The sequence below is a fragment of the Bubalus bubalis genome, chromosome 20, assembly GCF_019923935.1.
Source record: "Bubalus bubalis isolate 160015118507 breed Murrah chromosome 20, NDDB_SH_1, whole genome shotgun sequence".
In the NCBI taxonomy this organism is placed as follows: Eukaryota; Metazoa; Chordata; class Mammalia; order Artiodactyla; family Bovidae; genus Bubalus; species Bubalus bubalis.
In genome coordinates, this window is record NC_059176.1 from 56,051,524 (window position 1) to 56,070,477 (window position 18,954).

The 18,954-nt window shown below is 48.3% G+C and overlaps 1 protein-coding gene across 1 annotated transcript in view; it reads right to left on the bottom strand.

Moving 5' to 3' along the window:
* The window catches only part of FAM174B (family with sequence similarity 174 member B), a 40,772-nt gene extending 35,649 nt beyond the window's left edge, over window positions 1-5,123 (bottom strand). The window contains exon 1 of the mRNA XM_025271284.3: window positions 4,756-5,123. Within this exon, the coding sequence (XP_025127069.2) occupies window positions 4,756-5,108 (353 nt within the window). The 5' untranslated portion in view covers window positions 5,109-5,123. The remainder of the gene's footprint in view (window positions 1-4,755) is intronic.
* Window positions 5,124-18,954: the final 13,831 nt, after the last annotated feature.

Here is an 18,954-nt window from a genome sequence, read left to right on the forward strand (position 1 = left end):
AATACTAAGTGTCAGATATGATGGGAGGATCTGAGAGCCCCAGATACTGAGGGTGGGAGGGTAAGCTGATAAATCCTCAAGGAAGCCAAGTAAAAGCACCCCTGGGACCCATAAGCCCCACTGCAAGGGGTCCACCCCACACTCTTACACAGGTCCTCAGGAGAACACATTTAAAGGGGCAGCAGACAGTTGAGTGCACAGAGAGAAAATGAATAAATGTCCGCTGAAAGGAAATTCAGACAATGTAGAAATACATCATAAACAATAAGTACATAATAAATAAATGATAAAGAATCATGGGGACATAGAGAACAGATGTGTGCACGCATCAGGGGAAGGAGAGTGTGGGATGAATTGAGAGAGTAGCATTGAAACATATACATTACCACGTGCAACACAAGACAGCCAGTGGGAGACTGCTGTGTAACACAAGGAGCTCAGCCCAGCACTCTGTGACAACGTAGAGGGCTGGGGTGGGGTGGGGGGTAGGAGGGAGGTTCAAGAGGGAGGAGACACATGTACGCCTAAGGCTGATTCATGCTGACGTACAGCAGAAGCCAACACAACATTGGAAAGCAATTACCCCCTAATTAAAAAAAAAATTTAAGTATCTCCCACAGTCACATGTGTACACAAAAAAATTTCTTTGCACATTCATATATATATATATAATTTATCTATTTGATGAGATCATACTACACATGGTTTTAGTAACCTGTTCCACTTAACAGTATATAGTGTTAGACCAACATCATTTTTCACGGCTGCACAGTATTCCATTATAAAGACTACCATAATTTGTATAATCAACTGTTAGATACCAAGCTTACTTAAACATTTTCACTATTAAACAGAACTGCTCTGAACTTCATTGATCACGCATCTTTGCTTCCTCTTTGAAGTAATAAAATTTGAAGCAAAGAATATATATCGCAGTAAAAAAATGTGTGTACCTTAGAAATGGAATTGCTTGATTAAAAGTATATACCTTTCTTTGCTTCTAAGTTTAACAGTTTCCTTGGATGCACATTCTTTCTGCTGTCTGGTAAAGTGACTCCTTCAGGGAAAACAGACACATGGGCTAGGGTTCTATATAACCAATAACACATACTACACTCTCCCCCTCTTCGTATCCATCGTCATGGAAATGGTGGCCCCCATCCAGACAAACTCCTACCTTACAGGCTCCCTGCACCAGCCACACAGCTCATCACAGAGACATTCTGGGAAGCACCAACAGGCAAAATACTCTGGGGTCCATTCATTTGCTAAAAATATCCGTATTAGATGCCAGCTTGTGCTTGGAGCCCCAGGAGGCGTTAGAGAGGCACAAATGAGTACGGGCCAGTCTTGCTCTTAGGAGCCCTCCACCTGGGACGTCCAGTGACGCTCTTGACCCCAAGTAAAAAATTCAAATCTCGAGTGTGCTCTGGGAGCACTGGGGGGCCCTGGCTAGGGGGCTTCTCAGAGGAGGTGACACCCAGGCAGTCAAACAGCAGTGAGCTGGTCACAACGTCTTGACGGCGGAGGGGACTTAATGCAGATGATCAGAGTGACATGTGGAGCTAGGGCCACAAGATGCCCCTGGAGGACACCTGGACGTAAAGCAGGGCTGGGGCAGCCGGCAGAGCTGAGATGGAGGCTTGAGAGGGAGTGGGACCCCAGGTACGAAAAGCCAGCTGGTAGGTACACTAAGGAGCCCGTGCCTGCGGGGATGGGAGGGCAGAAGGGTGAGAACAAAGAAGGAGGACGCATGGAGTGGAGACAAGGCTGGCTGTGGGGACACCAGCCTGAAGGACACTGCGTGACTCTAGAGACAGAGCAAAGTGAGCCGGAAGCACCGGCAGGTTCCGCGGGGGGCGGGGGGGGGGGGGGGTGCGCCCTGGGGTGGGGGTTGTGGCCCAGGTGAGACGATGCAGGGAGACTGGGGGCAGAATGGCCAGGACGCGTTCACTGCAGGCAAAGGAGCTAGGAGGATGTCCACCCAGGGCAACAGGCCTTCAAAAAGCCTGATGAAAGCAGCCTGCAGGGGCCCATGGAAAGGTCACAGTATATACCCTGGGCTTGTAGTGTTCTAGAATCTACTGTATAACTTAGCACACACTCCCCGGGCTTCCCTGGTGGTTCAGACAGTAAAGAATCCGCCTACAATGCAAAAGATCCAGGTTCAATCCCTGGGTCGGGAAGATCCCCTGGAGGAGGGCATGGCAGCCCACTCCAGTATTCTTGCCTAGAGAATCCTCATGGACAGAGGAGCATCATGGGCTACAGCCCATGGGGCCGCAAAGAGTCAGACACAACTGAGAGACTAACACTGTCACTGAGATGCAATTTTCCTCTCTGCCAAGGAGCACGTGGGGCCGGACTGTCTACCATCAAGGCCTTTCCCAGCTGTCCGATGCTATAAAGTTCCCCTGCACATCAGATCCAGGGTGCCAGCTGTCCCCACTGGAAACTCGACCCTGCAAGAAGGCCATAACGGCCTCTCCTGAGAAGTCGGACCCTCTCTCCACAGTCAGCTCACTGGCCAGCAAGGGCCCGTCCTCTCCAGCTCAGACGCACACCCTCACATCTGGCCACAGGCTGCTGAGTGTTCTCCCCCCTCTCCTGGGTAATAAGGAGCAGACTGGCAAAATAGTTCAAATACCTTCTGAAAAAGTACACCGCCTTGTGGGCTGGGCGGCCTATTTTGAGCAAAATGTTTCAAACCCCCAGGCTCAGAGCTGCTCTGGGGCATCCATGTTCAATGTAACCGAGTGATTGGGAAGGCCGTAAAGGATGACGGCCGCATCTGATGATGGCCAGGCCGTGCCTGGGCACAGAACGGGATGTGCCCACCCTCCAGGACTGTCTGCTGAGCGGGGGAGCCATCAGCCTGATGTGAGAAGGGCCATCTGGAGGATGAACAAGGTTGGGGCTGGGGGTGGCCAGAAAGGGAAGTGAGCTCCTGGCCCCTATGTGCAGGAAAACGACCCAGAGGAAGGGACGTGGGAGCCGGGCCCTGGTGGCCGCGTGCAGTCACGGCAAGTGTGCGGCAGGGACAGGCCCAGGAGCGGAAAATCCACAGGCTGGCAGCCAGGAATGTAAGGAGAGAAGCGACAGGCAGTCCAGAGGATGGGCGGATGGCCTCAAGGTGCTCCGGGGCTAATTTCAAGGCGCCCGAATGCCACACCCAGGTAGTGGCTACAGGGAGCCACTGAACTTTGCAAGCAGAGGAAGGAGGGCAGGGGGACGATGGGGTGCAGAGGGGATCAGGGGATCAGCACAGAGAGGAACAATGTGGCTGGAGCCAGGAGAGGGGAGGAGAGGGGATGGGGGAGGGGAATGTGGGTCCACAGCGCTCCCTTCTCCATTTTTTCAGGACCACAGGCATATTTAATCCCGTGGACCCACAAAGAAACACCTTGCCTCCAAGTCACACAGCAACCAGCAGCAAACCTCAAGGGAGAGCTCCCAGACCTGCCTTTGCAGATCTGGTTTCTGCTCCTGCTCTGAAAATGCTCGCAAACCCCTGGCCCCAAACCTCCAACAGCTGATCAAACACCCAAGCACTCTGTGTAAACTCAGAAGGGGAGGGAACAGGCCGTGACAAACTGACACGCAGACGCCCAGATTTCCGGGAGGCCCGCCTGAGTAACAGGATACATTTGGTTCATTTCCTGCAAAACTAGAATTTCCCAGCCATGGGGGGAAACGCAGCCCTCCCTGCATTGCCTGTAGCCCTCTCCAGCTCCCTACTCCAGACAGTCTTCCTAATATCCCACTTTCTCCCTGAACTTGAGAAACCCACAACAGCCTCTCTAAGATCTCTCACATCCCTGCGAATCTTCACTGCAATAGCTCTTTCAGGCACAGAGGTAGGCAGAAAGTTACTGATGTCACCAAGGGCCGCCAAACATCCTGAAGCCCAGCTCCAACTCTCTGGCTCAAAAAAGTGGGCCTCCAACAGGTATCCTGGAATCAGCCCACCCAATAGACACTGCTTCTTTTGGTAGCAGAACCAATGAAAAGAAAAAAAGCAGGTGGCACCTCAGGAACCCTCAAAGGAAACAGAGGGTGGGGCAGCAAGATGGGTAAGGTGGACCTGGATTATAATCCTACTTCCACCATTGAGTTTACTTGGATAAGCCACCTTGCCTCTCCGGAAAATTTTTCATCTGTGAAATGGGCATAAAAATAAAATCTGCGTAAGGCTGTCAGAATTTGAAGCGCTATTGTTACTGTTAAGCATTAGTGAAAAGTTAAAAGGAATTCAATATTTTATATACGTATAATTTTACGTATACATATGCATGTATTACGGGCTTCCCTGGTGGCGCTAGTGGTAAAGAATCCATCTGCCGATGCGGGAGACATAAGAGCCACGGGTTCAATCCCTGGGTCGGGAAGATCCCCTGGAGGAGAGCATGGCCAACCACTCCAGTCTTCTTGCCTGGAGAACTCCATGGACAGAGGAGCCTGGTGGGCTACAGATCATGGGGTCGCAAAGAGTAGGACACGACTGAGTGGCTGATCACATATCTATACATATACATATGGATATATTTATCGTTCAAACAGGAGAAAATTCTAGTGTGCAAGAGGGAAAAAGCCTGCGGGGCAGGGCCGGGAGTCCCGGGGTAGCAAAAATGCAACCAGGCACCTGGGCCGGAGCGTCTGATGTGCGCGCGGATGCCGAGGGCGCGCGGTGACAGCGGGGTGGCGGGGCGGCGGGGCGGGCTGGCCCGCGGAGCTGCAAAGGGGCGGCGGACCCACCTGAAGACTCGCAGCAGCAGGCAGGCGATGAGGAAGGCGGTGAAGGCGCACGCCACGATCACGGCCGCCTTCAGGGTGGGCAGGTCGCGGAGCAGGCTGGAGATGCGGGTCACCAAGGCGTCGCCGCTGCTGTTGGAGCCGCCGCCGCCGCCGCCGCCGCCCGCCGCCTCCACGGACCCGGTGCCGGTGGCGTTCCCGGGCCCTGGGCCGGGCGGCGGCCGCGGCTGGCGCTCGGCTCCGGGCTGCGGAGGGGCGGCGGACTGGGCTCTGCTGGCGCGGGCGGCGGGCGCGTCCAGGAGCGCGAGCAGGAGCAGCAGCGGCAGCAGCCGCGCGGGAGGCGGCGCGGCGCGCATGGTGCGGGCCGGCGGCGCGGAGGCCGGGCTGGGCGCGCGCGGCGGAGCCCCGAGTCCCGCAGCGGCGCCGAGGCCTGCCCCGGGTCCTCCCGCGGCGGAGCCCGGCGGCTGCGCGGTGCTTGGCAGGAAGCTGCGGCGCCCGGAAGAGTCCGCGCCGCCCGCGGCCGCGGCCGCCGCAGCCACCAACACGTTGCACCGAGTCATTCGACGGGCCGCGGCCCCACGTGGGCGGGGCAGGCCACCAGGCCGGGTGCGGGCTGCACTGTTCCCCCGGGGACATGGGACACCCTGGGAGAAGTAGCAGTCGCCAGGAGCTGTGCTGCACGTTACACATTTTATCTGTTTGATATCATCACCCCCCTTAGGAGACAGGTATTGCTGTTACCCTTCTTTAAGAGCTGATTTAGCTCCCAGCAACTCAGGTTGTGCCAGACAGAGAATCAAAGACTCCATTCTACAGATGCGGAAACCTAAGCCTCCGAAGTGAATGAAGTGTGCGGCCGAATGCCCTGTGCACTGTGTATATGTATAGTTCAGCGTCTCCCCAATTAACTTCTTTTTCCCTAAGAGTTTCTTATCTCATGGCTTCGCTATTTCAGACATTTTGCACCTCTGCTTCTGAACTGGATTGTGCTGCGTGCTAAGTAGCGTCAGTCGTGTCTGATTCTTTGGGACCCTATGGACTGTTGCCCACCAGGCTCCTCTGTCCATGGGTTTCTCCAGGCAAGAATACTGGAGTGGGTTGCCAGAGGATCTCCTCCAGAGGATTATCTTCTCAACCCAGGGATCCAACCCAGTTCTTCCGCATTGCAGGTGGACTCTTTACCATCTGAGCCACCAGGGAAGCCCAGTGTGCATTCCTGCCTTTGTACCTTTGCTGTAGAGTAGTCTTCCTGCAGTCCATGGGTTGCGAAGAGTCGGACATGACTGAGCGACTTCACTTTCACTTTTCACTTTCATACACTGGAGAAGGAAATGGCAACCCACTCCAGTGTTCTTGCCTGGAGAATCCCAGGGACGGGGGAGCCTGGTGGGCTGCCGTCTATGGGGTCGCACAGAGTCGGACACGACTGAAGTGACTTAGCAGCAGCAGCAGCAGCAGCCGCAGTCTTCCTCCTAGGTTGAAGTTTCAGCCCCCAGGGAGTAATTGGCTTGCTGCCTCTGGTTTGTAAGCTAGATTATACTTCGGTAGAGAAAGATAGTTGTGGATGTTCCCGTGTGAGGCCCAAAGGTGGGACCTGATGGAGGTCACAGAGGGCCTTCCTGGATCGCTAGGACCTATCCTGCAGGCCTCCACCTTTCAGCATGAGGCTGGATCTGGCCAGAAGCTGGTGATATGACCAGCTTCTCTGGTGATATGACAAGTATTCAGTGACCTTACACAGCTCACTCCTGGTCCTATTTATAAAAAAGCAACAGGTAAATAAAATACAGTACAATGTATCAGTTTGCTATTGCTGCCTAACAAATTATCCCCAAATTTCTCAGCTTAAAACACACACACACATATTTTATCAGGGTTTCTGTGGTTTAGCAATCTGAGCATAGCTTAGGGTCCTCTGCTTCAGGGTCTCTCACAAAGGTGCAGTCAGTGCTGGTGGCTAGAGTCTCATCTGAAGGTTCAACTGGGGAAGGATCTGCATCCAAGCTCAGTCAGTGGTTTTTGGCCAGATTCAGCTCTTTATGGGCTACTGGACTGAAAGCCTCAGTTCCCCACTGGCTATTGGCCAGAGGCTGTCCACCGTTCTTACCATGTGGGCCTTTCCAGCATGGCAGCTTGCCTCATCAAAATGTGCATGTCTAGGACTTTTTTGGTCCAGTGGTCGAGAGCCCACCTGCCAGTGCAGGAGCCACAGGTTCCATCCCTGGTCTGGGAAGATCCCATGTGCCGCAGAGCACCTACACCCATGTGCCACAACTACTGAGCCCAAGCTCTAGAGCCTGCAAGCCACAACTGCTGAGCCCACATGCCCTAGAAACCATTCTCTGCCATAAGAGAAACCATTGCAATGAGAAGCCAGAGCACCAGAACTAGAGAGCAGCCTCCAGTCACTGCAGCTGGAAAAAGCTGGTGTGCGGAACAAAGACCCAGCATAGCCATAAATAAATAATTTTTTTTTAATATGTAAGTCTAGAAGGCAATGGAGAAACTCTGTTAGCAAGACTGAAATCATTGTCTTAGGAAACCTGACAACAGAAGCAACATCCCAACACCTTTGCTGTATTCTGTCGGTTGGAAGCAAGTTACAGATCTCATCACAAGGGGAAGGGGTTATACAAGGGTGAGAGTATCAGGAAGAAAGGATCATTGGGGACATCTAAGAAGCTGCCAGGAGACCCGGGTTCGAAATCTGGGCTGGGAAGATCCCCTGGAGAAGGGAATGGCTACCCACTCCAGTATTCTTGCCTGGAGAATTCCATGGACAGAGGAGCCTTGGTGGGCTACAGTCCATGGGGTTGCAAAGAGTCAAACATGGCTGAAGACTAACACACACACACACACACACACACACACAAGCTGCCTGTCACTTATAATGTGATACATTTTGATTTACTGGGATGAACAACAAGCAGGCTATCAGAAGTTAACACCCAGGAGGTACTATTTGAAATGCATGCTGAATAGTCCAGCATGCCTCAGTGGTGAGAAATTTGGACAGATCACAAGCTTTAGGTCTCTTCCAACTCTCTAAAATACCACTTTCTGTCAAAAAATGGTGTGTTGATAGAGAGCCAGCATTTTATCGTATCATCGTGATAGAATTCAGAAAAGAAATTTCTTAAAGAACCACTGCTGACGTCCATGATTTTGCAGGACTGCCCTCTAAGGAATAAACCTCAGATATCACAGGCTTAGATTTTTGTCCTTATCAGAAATCCCTCCATGGAGAGTTAAAGAAGTCCTGGGTTTTGGAGCCTCTATTCAGGGTAAGAGGTTTGACCACTGAATGGCCTTGGCTGAAAACTTACCCACAGAATCCAACTCTTTAATGTCTAAAGTGAGGATGGCCATACTGAGCTCAGAAAGGTCACTGGAAATGTCCCTAAGAAGGAAGAAAACATTTGTCTCCTTATCCTTCTTTTACCACAATTCATGGACTAGGGTAGACTCGCTTGATTGTTTAACGCCAAGAATTACATAACTTAACACCAAGAATGTACATAACCTACCACCAAGAATGTACAACACCAAGAATGTACATAAATGTTAGATTATTTTAGTAAAGTGAAACTTTAGAACCTTTCCTTCTTCCTGATTACTCGCTGTGCAAATCATCACAACGAAGAACTTACTTATAAACTGCCCTAGAGTTCTCAAACATTTTTGAATCAACTGTTGACTTAAAAAATATTAACAACCTAAAAGTTGAGAGTTATGTTTTATTCAGTGGGAATTTTTAGGATCTCAAGCCCAGGAGACAGCATCTGAAGTGACCCTGGGAGAACTGCTCTGCTGCTGCTGCTAAGTCACTTCAGTCGTGTCCAATTCTGTGTGACCCCAGAGACGGCAGCCCACCAGGCTCCCCCGTCCCTGGGATTCTCAAGGCAAGAACACTGGAGTGGGTTGCCATTTCCTTCTCCAATGCATGAAAGTGAAAAGTGAAAGTGAAGTCGCTCAGTCGTATCCGACTCTTAGCGACCCCATGGACTGCAGCCTACCAGGCTCCTTCATCCACGGGATTTTCCAGGCAAGAGTACTGGAGTGGGGTGCCATTGCCTTCTCCTAACTGCTCTGAAGAGGTAAGGGAAGGAGCCAGGTTATATAGAGGTTTTGCCATGACGTGCAGGTAGTCTGAACGTCACAAGATGATGATTAAAGAAAACCAGATATCCCAAGTTAAGGAATTTAGCACTTCTCTATGTATGGGAAGATGCAAGAGTCTGGGCTCGCTGAAATCATTCCTTTCCTATGCACCTCGTCTCTCTGGGGCCAGTATCCTATGTTTTTTCCGTCCTGGGCTTCCTTGGGGCTCACTGTAAGGAGTGACTGCAGACTGATGCCTGCCAGGTAGCACGTTTTCTTCTCCTTCCTGGCTGTCCTTAGGGCTCAGCAGCTCATATTGCTGCTGCTGCTGCTGCTGCTGCTGCTGCTAAGTCGCTTCAGTCGTGTCCAACTCTGTGCGACCCCATAGACGGCAGCCCACCAGGCTCCCCCGTCCCTGGGATTCTCCAGGCAAGAACACTGGAGTGGGTTGCCATTCCCTTCTCCAATGCATGAAAGTGAAAAGTGAAAGGGAAGTCGCTCAGTCGTGTCTGACTCTAGTGACCCCATGGACTGCAGCCCACCAGGCTCCTCCGTCCACGGGATTTTCCAGGCAAAAGTACTGGAGTGGGGTGCCATTGCCTTCGATTGGAGGGCTGCAATTGCTGATGACTGTGACATCCTTATTTACCAATATGGCAGGAAATGGTTCATTTCTCACAACTAACCACAAACAATAACCTTTTTAACACGGAACACTGGTGAGTGGCAACAGAAAGCAACTTGGGCTGATTTCAGGAAAAGAGTTTATTGGAAGCATGTTGGATTGCCTCTAGAATCAACGGCAAGCTAAAGCAGAAGTTCTAAAGGTGTGGTCTGGGGCTCCTGGGGTCCCTGAGACCCTTCCAGGAAAACTGCAAAGTCAAAATGAATTCTGTAATAACAGTAAGATGTTATTTGGCTTTTTCATTGATGGTGCAAAAGCTATAGTGATGAAAACTGATGCTTTAGAGTGTATTAAGACAAACTATACTTAAAGCTCAACATTCAGAAGACGAAGATTATGGCATCCGGTCCCATCACTTCATGGGAAATAGATGGGGAAACAGTGGAAACAGTGTCAGACTATTTTTCTGGGCTCCAAAATCACTACAGATGGTGACTGCAACCATGAAATTGAAAGATGCTTACTCCTTGGAAGGAAAGTTATGACCAACCTAGATAGCATATTCAAAAGCAGAGACATTACTTTGCCAACAAAAGTTCGTCTAGTCAAGGCTACGGTTTTTCCAGTGGTCATGTATGGATGTGAGAGTTGGACTGTGAAGAAGGCTGAGCGCCGAAGAATTGATGCTTTTGAACTGTGGTGTTGGAGAAGACTCTTGAGAGTCCCTTGGACTGCAAGGAGATCCAACCAGTCCATTGTGAAGGAGATCAGCCCTGGGACTTCTTTGGAAGGAATGATGCTAAAGCTGAAACTCCAGTACTTTGGCCACCTCATGCGAAGAGTTGACTCATTGGAAAAGACTCTGATGTTGGGAGGGATTGGGGGCAGGAGGAGAAGGGGACGACAGAGGATGAGATGGCTGGATGGCATCACTGACTCAATGGACGTGAGTTTGAGTGAACTCCGGGAGTTGGTGATGGACAGGGAGGCCTGGTGTGCTGCGATTCATGGGGTCACAAAGAGTCGGACACGACTGAGCGATCTGATCTGATCTGATCTGATACTCATAGTAATTGCATTCTTTATGACCATGCACAGCAGGAAAAAAAAAGAGTCACTTTCACTTTATAATGTCCTTGATAGAGTCATGAAATGATTAAACCTTGACCCTTGAGAAGGAAACATTTTACTGTTAGATGTGATGAAATGAGAAGTATGCATAAACCACTATTTCTGCATTATGAGCCATGATGACTGTCTTGAGATAAAGCATGTGTGTGATTCTTAGAGCTGCAAACTGAACCAGCCACTTTTTTCATGGAATGTCACTGTTAATCAAAAGAGTGCCTGACAAACTTCAGACTTGGTCCTTGGCAGTGCCTGCTAAGTCGCTTCAGTCATGTCTGACTCTTTGCAACCTACAGATGAGCCTTCCAGGCTCCTGTGTCCGTGGGATTCTCCAGGCAAGAATACCGAAACAGGTTGCTATTACCTCCTCCAGGGAATCTTCCTGACTCAGGGATCAAACCTGCATCTCTTATGCTTCCTACATTGGCGGGCGGGTTTCTTTACCACTAGCGCCACCTGGGAAGCCCCAGGTCTTTGGCGAGCACTCTCTCAAAAAATGAACAAGAATGAGTCTGTCGTTTCAATGATAGTTACTGATAGTATTGTAAGCAATGATAAAATTCAAACCTTCAAGCTAAAATCTGAATTTTGAGGAAAACCTTGTCAATTAGGACTTTCTGCTGTGAGCTGAGCAGCTTCCTAATACTGCAAGACTTTTCTGATGAGCTTGGTGGTGTTTTTGATATTATATAATATAAATACGTCAAAATTTGGAAGATGTGCTTAAATCAGCAAGCCAGTTCTTTTCTACATGGCCAAAGCACAGTGTTACAAAATTATGTCTGGCTGAAAGTTCCATTCAAAGTGCAAGATAGACCAATGGATTTCAATGAAACAGAGTACAAAATTTCCTTGATATGGTTCCAGACTTCACAGTGCAACTAATCTTTAAGAAACTTCTTTAAGAAACTACTGCTCACAAATTTTGGTGTGAAATTAAAAGAGTATATCCATACTATCTGAAAAGGTTATAAAAATCCCCTTCCCTTTTCTAACTGCATATTAGGGCAAGGCTGAATTTTTTTTTTTTTCATTTTTCAACCAAAACAACAAATTGTAACACAATGAATTCAAAAGTGAATGTGAAAACCTACCTATTTTCTACTGTCAGACATTAAGGAGTTTTACCAAAAAATGTTAAAACAATGCCACTCTTCTGGGTTTTTAAAGAAAATATAGTTATTTTCATAACAATGTGTCAATGTTACCTTATTTATTATTTTGTTTCTATTTGAATTAATATTTTAGGATGTTGTTGTTGTTCAGTCACTAAGTTGTGTCCAACTCTTTGTGACCCCATCAACGGCAGCATGCCAGGCTCCTATGTCTTTCACTATCTCCCAGAGTTTGCTCAAAGCCATGTCCATTGAGTTGGTGATGCTATCTAAACATCTCATCCTCTGCTTTTGCCTTCAGTCTTTCCCAGCATCAGGGTCTTTTCCAATAAGTCAACTCTTCACATCAGGTGGCCAAAGCGCTAGAGCTTCAGCTACAGCATCAGTCATTCCAGTGAATATTCAGGACTGATTTCCTTTAGGATTGACTGGTTTGATCTCCTTGCAGTCCAACGGACTCTCAAGAGTCTTCTCTAGCATCACAATTTGAAAGCATCAGTTCTTCAACGCTCAGCCTTCTTTATGGTACAACTCTCACATCCGTACATGACTACTGGAAAAACCATATTTTTGACTATACATACCTTTGTCAGATATGCAGATGACACCACTCTTATGGCAGAAAGCAAAGAACTAAAGAGCCTCTTGGCCAAAGTGAAAAAGGAGAGTGAAAAAGTTGGCTTAAAACTCAACATTCAGAAAACGAAGATCATGGCATCTGGTCCCATCACGTCATGGAAAATAGATGGGGAAATAATGGAAACAGTGACAGACTTTATTTTTCTGGGCTCCAAAATCACTGCAGATGATGACTGCAGCCATGAAATTAAAAGATGCTTGCTCCTTGGAAGGAAAGTTATGACCAACCTAGACAGTGTATTAAAAAGCAGAGACATTACTTTGCCAACAAAGGTCCATCTAGTCAAAGCTATGGGTTTTCCAGTAGTCATGTATGGATGTGAGTTGGACTATAAAGCTGAGCACCAAAGAATTGATGCTTTTGAACTGTGGTGTTGGAGAAGACTCTTGAGAGTCCCTTGGACTTCAAGGAGATCCAACCAGTCCATCCTAAAGGAGATCAGTCCTGAATATTCATTGGAAGGACTGATGCTGAAGCTGAAACTCCAACACTTTGGCCACCTGAGGCAAAGAACTGACTCATTAGAAAAGACCCTGATGCTGGGAAAGATTGAAGGCGGGAAGAGAAGGGGACGACAGAGGATGAGATGGTTGGATGGCATCACTGACTCAACGGACATGAGTTTGAGTAGGCTCCGGGAGTTGATGATGGACAGGAAGGCCTGGCGTGCTGCAGTCCATGGGGTCGCAAAGAGTCATACACAACTGAGAGACTGAACTGAACTGAATGAACCTTTGTCAACAAAGTGATGTCTCTGCTTTTTAATATGCTGCCTATGTTTGTCATAGCTTTCCTTCCAAGGATGAAGTGCCTTTTAATTTCATGGCTGCAGTCACCATTTACAGTGATTTTAGAGCGCAAGAAAAGAAAATCTGTCACTGCTTCCACTTTTACCCCTTCTATTTGCCATGAAGTGATGGGACCAGATGCCATGATCTTAGTTTTTTCTTTAGTGCTGAGTTTCAAGCCAGCATTTCCACTCTCCTCTTCCACTCTCATCAAGAAACTCTAGTTCCTCCTCACTTTCTGCCATTATAGTGGTATCATCTGCATATCTGAGGTTATTGATATTTCTCCCAGCAATCTTGATTCCAGCTTGTGCTTCATGCAGCCTGGCGTTTCTCATGAAGTGCTCTGCACATAAGTTAAATGAGCAGGTGACAATATACAGCCTTGATGTACTCCTTTCCCAGTTTTGAACCAGTCTGTTGTTCCAGGTCCAGTTGTAACTGTTGCTTCTTGTCCTGCATACAGTTCTCTCCGGAGGCAGGTCAGATGGTCTGGCATTCCCATTTCTTGAAGAATTTTCCACAGTTTGTTGGGACCCACACAAAGGCCTTAGTGTAGTCAATGAAGCAGAAGTAGATGTTTTTCTGGAATTGTCTTGCTTTCTCTATGACCCAATGAGTGTTGGCAATTTGATCTCTGGTTCCTCTGCCTTTTAGGAACCCAGCTTCTACATCTGAAAGTTCTTGGTTCACATACTGCTGAAGCCTAGCTTGAAGGATCTTGAGCATTACCTTGCTAGCATGTGAAATGAGATCTCTTGCAGTGTGAAGTCAAGTGGGCCTTAGAAAGCACTACTATGAGCAAAGCTAGAGGAAGTGATGGTATTCCGGCTGAGCTGTTTAAAATCCTAAAAGATTATGCTGTTAAAGTGCTGCACTTAATATGCCAGCAAATTTGGAAAACTCAGCAGTGGCCACAGGACTGGAAAAGATCAGAGAAGCTATAAGAGAAGTAATTTAGTCCCATAATCCTGTTATGCCTCCATTTCCTCACCAATAAAATACATATAATAAGAGAAACTGGCTTATGAGAGGATTTTCAGAACTAAATGAGTTAACACTTAAAATATGCTTAACACAGTATCAAAGAAATGGCACATGGTCAGCAAATGTTAATTATTAAGATATCAGAACAATGAAGAAGGAACATGGCAATAACTGAAAATACTTACCTATAAAATTGTTTTTCCAAGCTTCAAGTCTCACCAATATGCAAGGGAGAGAGTTTCCAATACCCTGCATGGGACACCTCCAGGGACAGCTGCTGCAGAGCAAAGCTCGCTACCTGAGTTAATCATCTAGATTCCTTGGATTCAGAGCAGGAACAACCATGGTCAATCAGCACCTACTCTTGGTTTCACATGTCAGCCCTGAGGAAATGGATCTCAAGCAAGTAACCTAATCCTTCAAAAGGTCTACGTTCTCTTTTCCCTGGGATGAACAGGGCTTCCCAGCTGGTGCTAGCGGTAAAGAACCCACCTACCAATACAGAAGACATAAGGGACATGAGTTCGATCCCCGGATCGAGAAGAATCCCATGGATAGAGGAACCTGCAGGCTGTAGTCCATGGGATCGCAAAGAGTCGGACATGACTGAAGCGACTTAGCATGCATGTGACAGCTGACTTAAAATGTAAGGATGCTCAAGAAAAATGATTAGAAGGAAATATATCAACATGTAAACAGAAACTATCCCCAAGTGTGTGGTCAGTGTGAAAGTGAAAGTGTTGGTCGCTCAGTTCTGTCTGACTCTTTGTGACTCCATGGACTGTAGCCTACCAGGCTCCTCTGTCCATGGGATTCTCCAGGCAAGAATACTGGAGTGGTTGCCATTCACTTCTCCAGGGGATCTTCCCAACTCAGGGATCAAACCTGATCTCCTGCATTGCTGGCGGATTCTTTACCATCTGAGCCATGGGGCATTTATATTTTCTTCCTTTCCTTACCAGAAATATCCTAGTCTCTGCAGTAACCTTGTATTAATTTTGCATTTATTTTTTAACTTGTAGTATATATTTTGAATCTGAACTATTTTGTTGCCTAAAATGGATGATGATATGAATCCTCTTCTTAATATAACTCTGAGGGAAAGGTCTATAAAGGTGACCAAAGATCAGACATCAGAGTGTGAGTAAAGGAAATGGGAAAGGTGGACTCAAGAACCCCAGAGCAGTCTCTCTCCGTTTCTGCCTCACACCCACACTTGACACTCTTTATCAGAAATAATTTTTAAGGACAGACTTAATGGGAGTAAAGAAGTTCCAGGTAATAGTGGCCAGTATTCACTGAGCTTTACATGCATAATCACACTTAACCTTCCAACTCTATATTACAGATTGGAAATGGGGGCTCCCAGCAGTTTCTCAGTCTAGGGACTTGAGAAGGATCCACGAGCTTGGGCAATGGGAAGAAGGACTGGCTTGGAGAGGGGTCCCTATAGGCTTTGGGGGGTATTTCTACTCCAATTTGCAGAAGCATGTGACCAACCATCTTCCCAAAGGGCACCTGAGGCAAAGAAGTGGAGGCAACTCAGCAAGAGATCCGGAGGGGGCAGGGGGGCGACCCCACAGTGACTCGACCCGTCTTCCATCTTTTCCTCATTATGTCTCCTGGAGGGCTTCTTGCCAGAGCGGCAGTTATTTCACGGGCTGGGCACCGTGGGGAGGGAAGAAGCACGTGACACGTGGCTTCTGGTCTTAATGAAAGCCACTCTGATTTGCAGACAAAATCTACTGCCTGGTAATCGAATCACTTGTAAACAAAGTTTCCAGACCCAAGAGAAAAGGGTCAGGGAGAGTAGGGAATGGATTTTACGTGTACCATACAATCATTACTGGAGAGGTTCTGACAGGGAACTGATGTTTACACAGTGCCTGCTGTGTGCCAGGCTCCACCTCACACATGGCATTTCTTCAGTCCTACCAGCAACCCTCTGTGGTCTATTTCCCTCCCCCTAGGCCTGAGAAATGCCCTGTTCTCGGCACAGTGCTCTGAATCTCAGAATGCATTGAAAAGAATAGTGCTGGCTTAGACAGAGAAACTTCTGGAAACCTGTTCCAAACCTCCTTTGTACTGGCCCTGATCACTGCAACAAAACATACTCCTGAAATACCAGGGAAATGCTACATTCAAGACAAATTCTAAAATGGGCTCCTTTAAAGCTAAAAAGAAATGATACAAATGAACTTATTTACAAAGCAGAAACAGACTCACCTACTTAAAGAACAAACTTACGGTTACCAGAAAGAAATAATGTCATATGCAGCAGAATGGGTGCACCCAGGGATTGTCATACTGAGTGAAGGAAATCAGACAGAGAAGCAAAAACATCATATGACATCCCTTATATGCAGCATCTAAAAAGACGTGATACAAACGAACTTATTTACAAAATAGAAAGAGACTCACAGACCTAGCGAAGGTACCTATGGTGACCAGGAGGGGAGGAAGAGAGCAAGGGATAGTTAGGAAGTTCGGGATGGACATGTACACACTGCTATGTTTAAAATGGGTAACCAACAAGGACCTCCTGTATAGCACAGGGAAGTCCGCTCCATGTTATGTGGCAGTCTGGGTGGGACGGGAGTTTGGGGGAGAATGGACACATGCACTTGCCTGGCTGAGCCCCTCTGCTGTGCACCTAAAACTATCGCAACATTGTTCATTGGCTACACTTCAGTATAAAATAAAAAGTTAAAAAAGAAATGAAATAAAATGGGGTTCTTCATACACAGTTTCTGCCATCCACATAATAAAGGGAGTTGTATTTCTTCCCCTTTTCAGTGTTTGCACTGTTTCCTCCCATTTCTCCTAGGTCGGCTGGGAGGTCTGGAGGAAGCCCCCCGAGGGGAGGCCGGGGGCAGGTGGCCAGACTGAAGGGACGCCTCACTTCTCGGTCACTGGTCACATAGTCCATGACCAAGTGGCCAGGCAGGCGGAGGGGGTCCCGCAGAGCTGGTTCCCGGCAGGCTGTCCCCTTCCCTTTCTGTGTGCCAGGCAAGTGAGTGTCCTTGTAACCTCACACGTGCTGGAGCTCTGGCCCCGAGACACAGGCTCTGATGAGAAGAGGGAAGACCAGAAGAGGACAGAGCCAACCCGATCTGACCCAGGAAGGCGATCAGCCACCAGTGAGGCTGCTCTGGAGGTTCCCACGGGGCAGGGCTTTCTGTTTTAAGTTTATGTATTTAGCAGTGCTGGGTCTTCATTGCTGTGCAGGTGTTTCTCTAGTTGCGGTGCTCAGGCTTCTCTTTGCAGTGGATTCTGTTGCTGTGGAGCACGGGCTCGTGGCTCGTGGGCTTCAGTAGCTGTTGGTCCCGGGCTCTAGAGCACAGACTCAATAGTTGTGGCGGACCAGCTTAGTTGCTCTGCGGCAGGTGGCATCTTCCCAGACCAGGGATCGAACTTGTGTCTCCTGCATTGGCAGGTGGATTCTTCACCACTGAGCCACCAGGGAAGCCCAGGACTTTCCATTTTGAAACCAAGTAACTATATAGTGATGGATGGAAGCTAAATTTTTGGTGGTGAGCACACTGTAGGGATGAGGTAGCAATATAATGTTGTACATGTGAAACTTATAAGCTAATGTTACCTCAATGAAAAACAGTTCTGATGTAGAATGAAAGTTAAAAAAATAAAAAATAAACCAGTTGGTCCTGGACAAACCAGGAAGCGCTGGTCACCTTACTCACCCTCTCCCTGTCCACGGACTGTGATCTCTACCCACGAGCACACCCACCCTGTGTGTTCCCAGAGGCAGGCTCTGATAAGAGCTAATGTTTATCGTTTGCTCATTGTCAGGCGCTTTCCATATCCGTCCCCTTTACTCCTCATCACAGGCCTAGGGAGAAGATATCATTAGCACCTCCTTTCACTGATGAAGAAACTGAGGCTGACAGAGGGTGAACAACTTGAATTCGCAGTTCCATAAAACCAGCTTGCTGACCACACTTGAGTGTAGGAAGGATTTCCCTACTCTGCTTTCTGAAGTTTGGCCGAGCGAAACGGAGGGAAAGAGGGAGGAAATGGAGGAAGGAAGAGAGGGAGGGAAGGGGAGGGGAGGTGCGGGGGAGGGGAGGTGGAAAGGGAAGAGGGGGGAGGGGAGGGGCAGGGGGAGGGCAGGTGGGGGGAGGGGAGGGGCAGGGGGAGGGCAGGTTGGGGGGAGGGCAGGTAGGGGGAGGGGTAAGATGGGAGGCGGCCAGGGAAGCAGGAGGGAAGAAGGGAAGGAGGCTGAGAGAGCACGAGTGAGGTGGAGAAGCACTGACGGTTCTCGGGATCACACACCGCATCTCAGCCGCCAGCAGCATCCTCAGCGTGCTCCGGCTCAGCTCGCCTGCGCATTTTACTCCCTGAGAGAACTGAGGGTATTATCATATGATATTCATGCCTATTTTCATAAATAATTCGCCTTTTTCTTTTCTTTTTTTTCTTTTTTTGCACGAAAGTAAAACAGCCTGAAGCTAGAACATTTAAAAGGAACGCTGGTGCCTTATTCATAAAATAATAATGTGCTGGTTTGCCAGTTTGTAAAAAGTCCCGAAGCTAAAATACGCCGAATTCTAGGTCTATTTTTAGCCTGGAAAAGGCCTCCCTGTGTCTTTCTCAGTTCACACTTGATAAGGGCAGTTGTTCTGCTGTCTCTGAAACGGGGCTTTCCCAAATCGGTTGCATTTGCACAGGGAACTCTTAAAGATAACTTGCTGTATAAACATATTTATGAAATTCGAACACCCGGGACACAAATGCTTTTTTTAACCATACAAAAATAAATTGTAAACAAAAGGATAATGGTCAACCACACCTATGGGA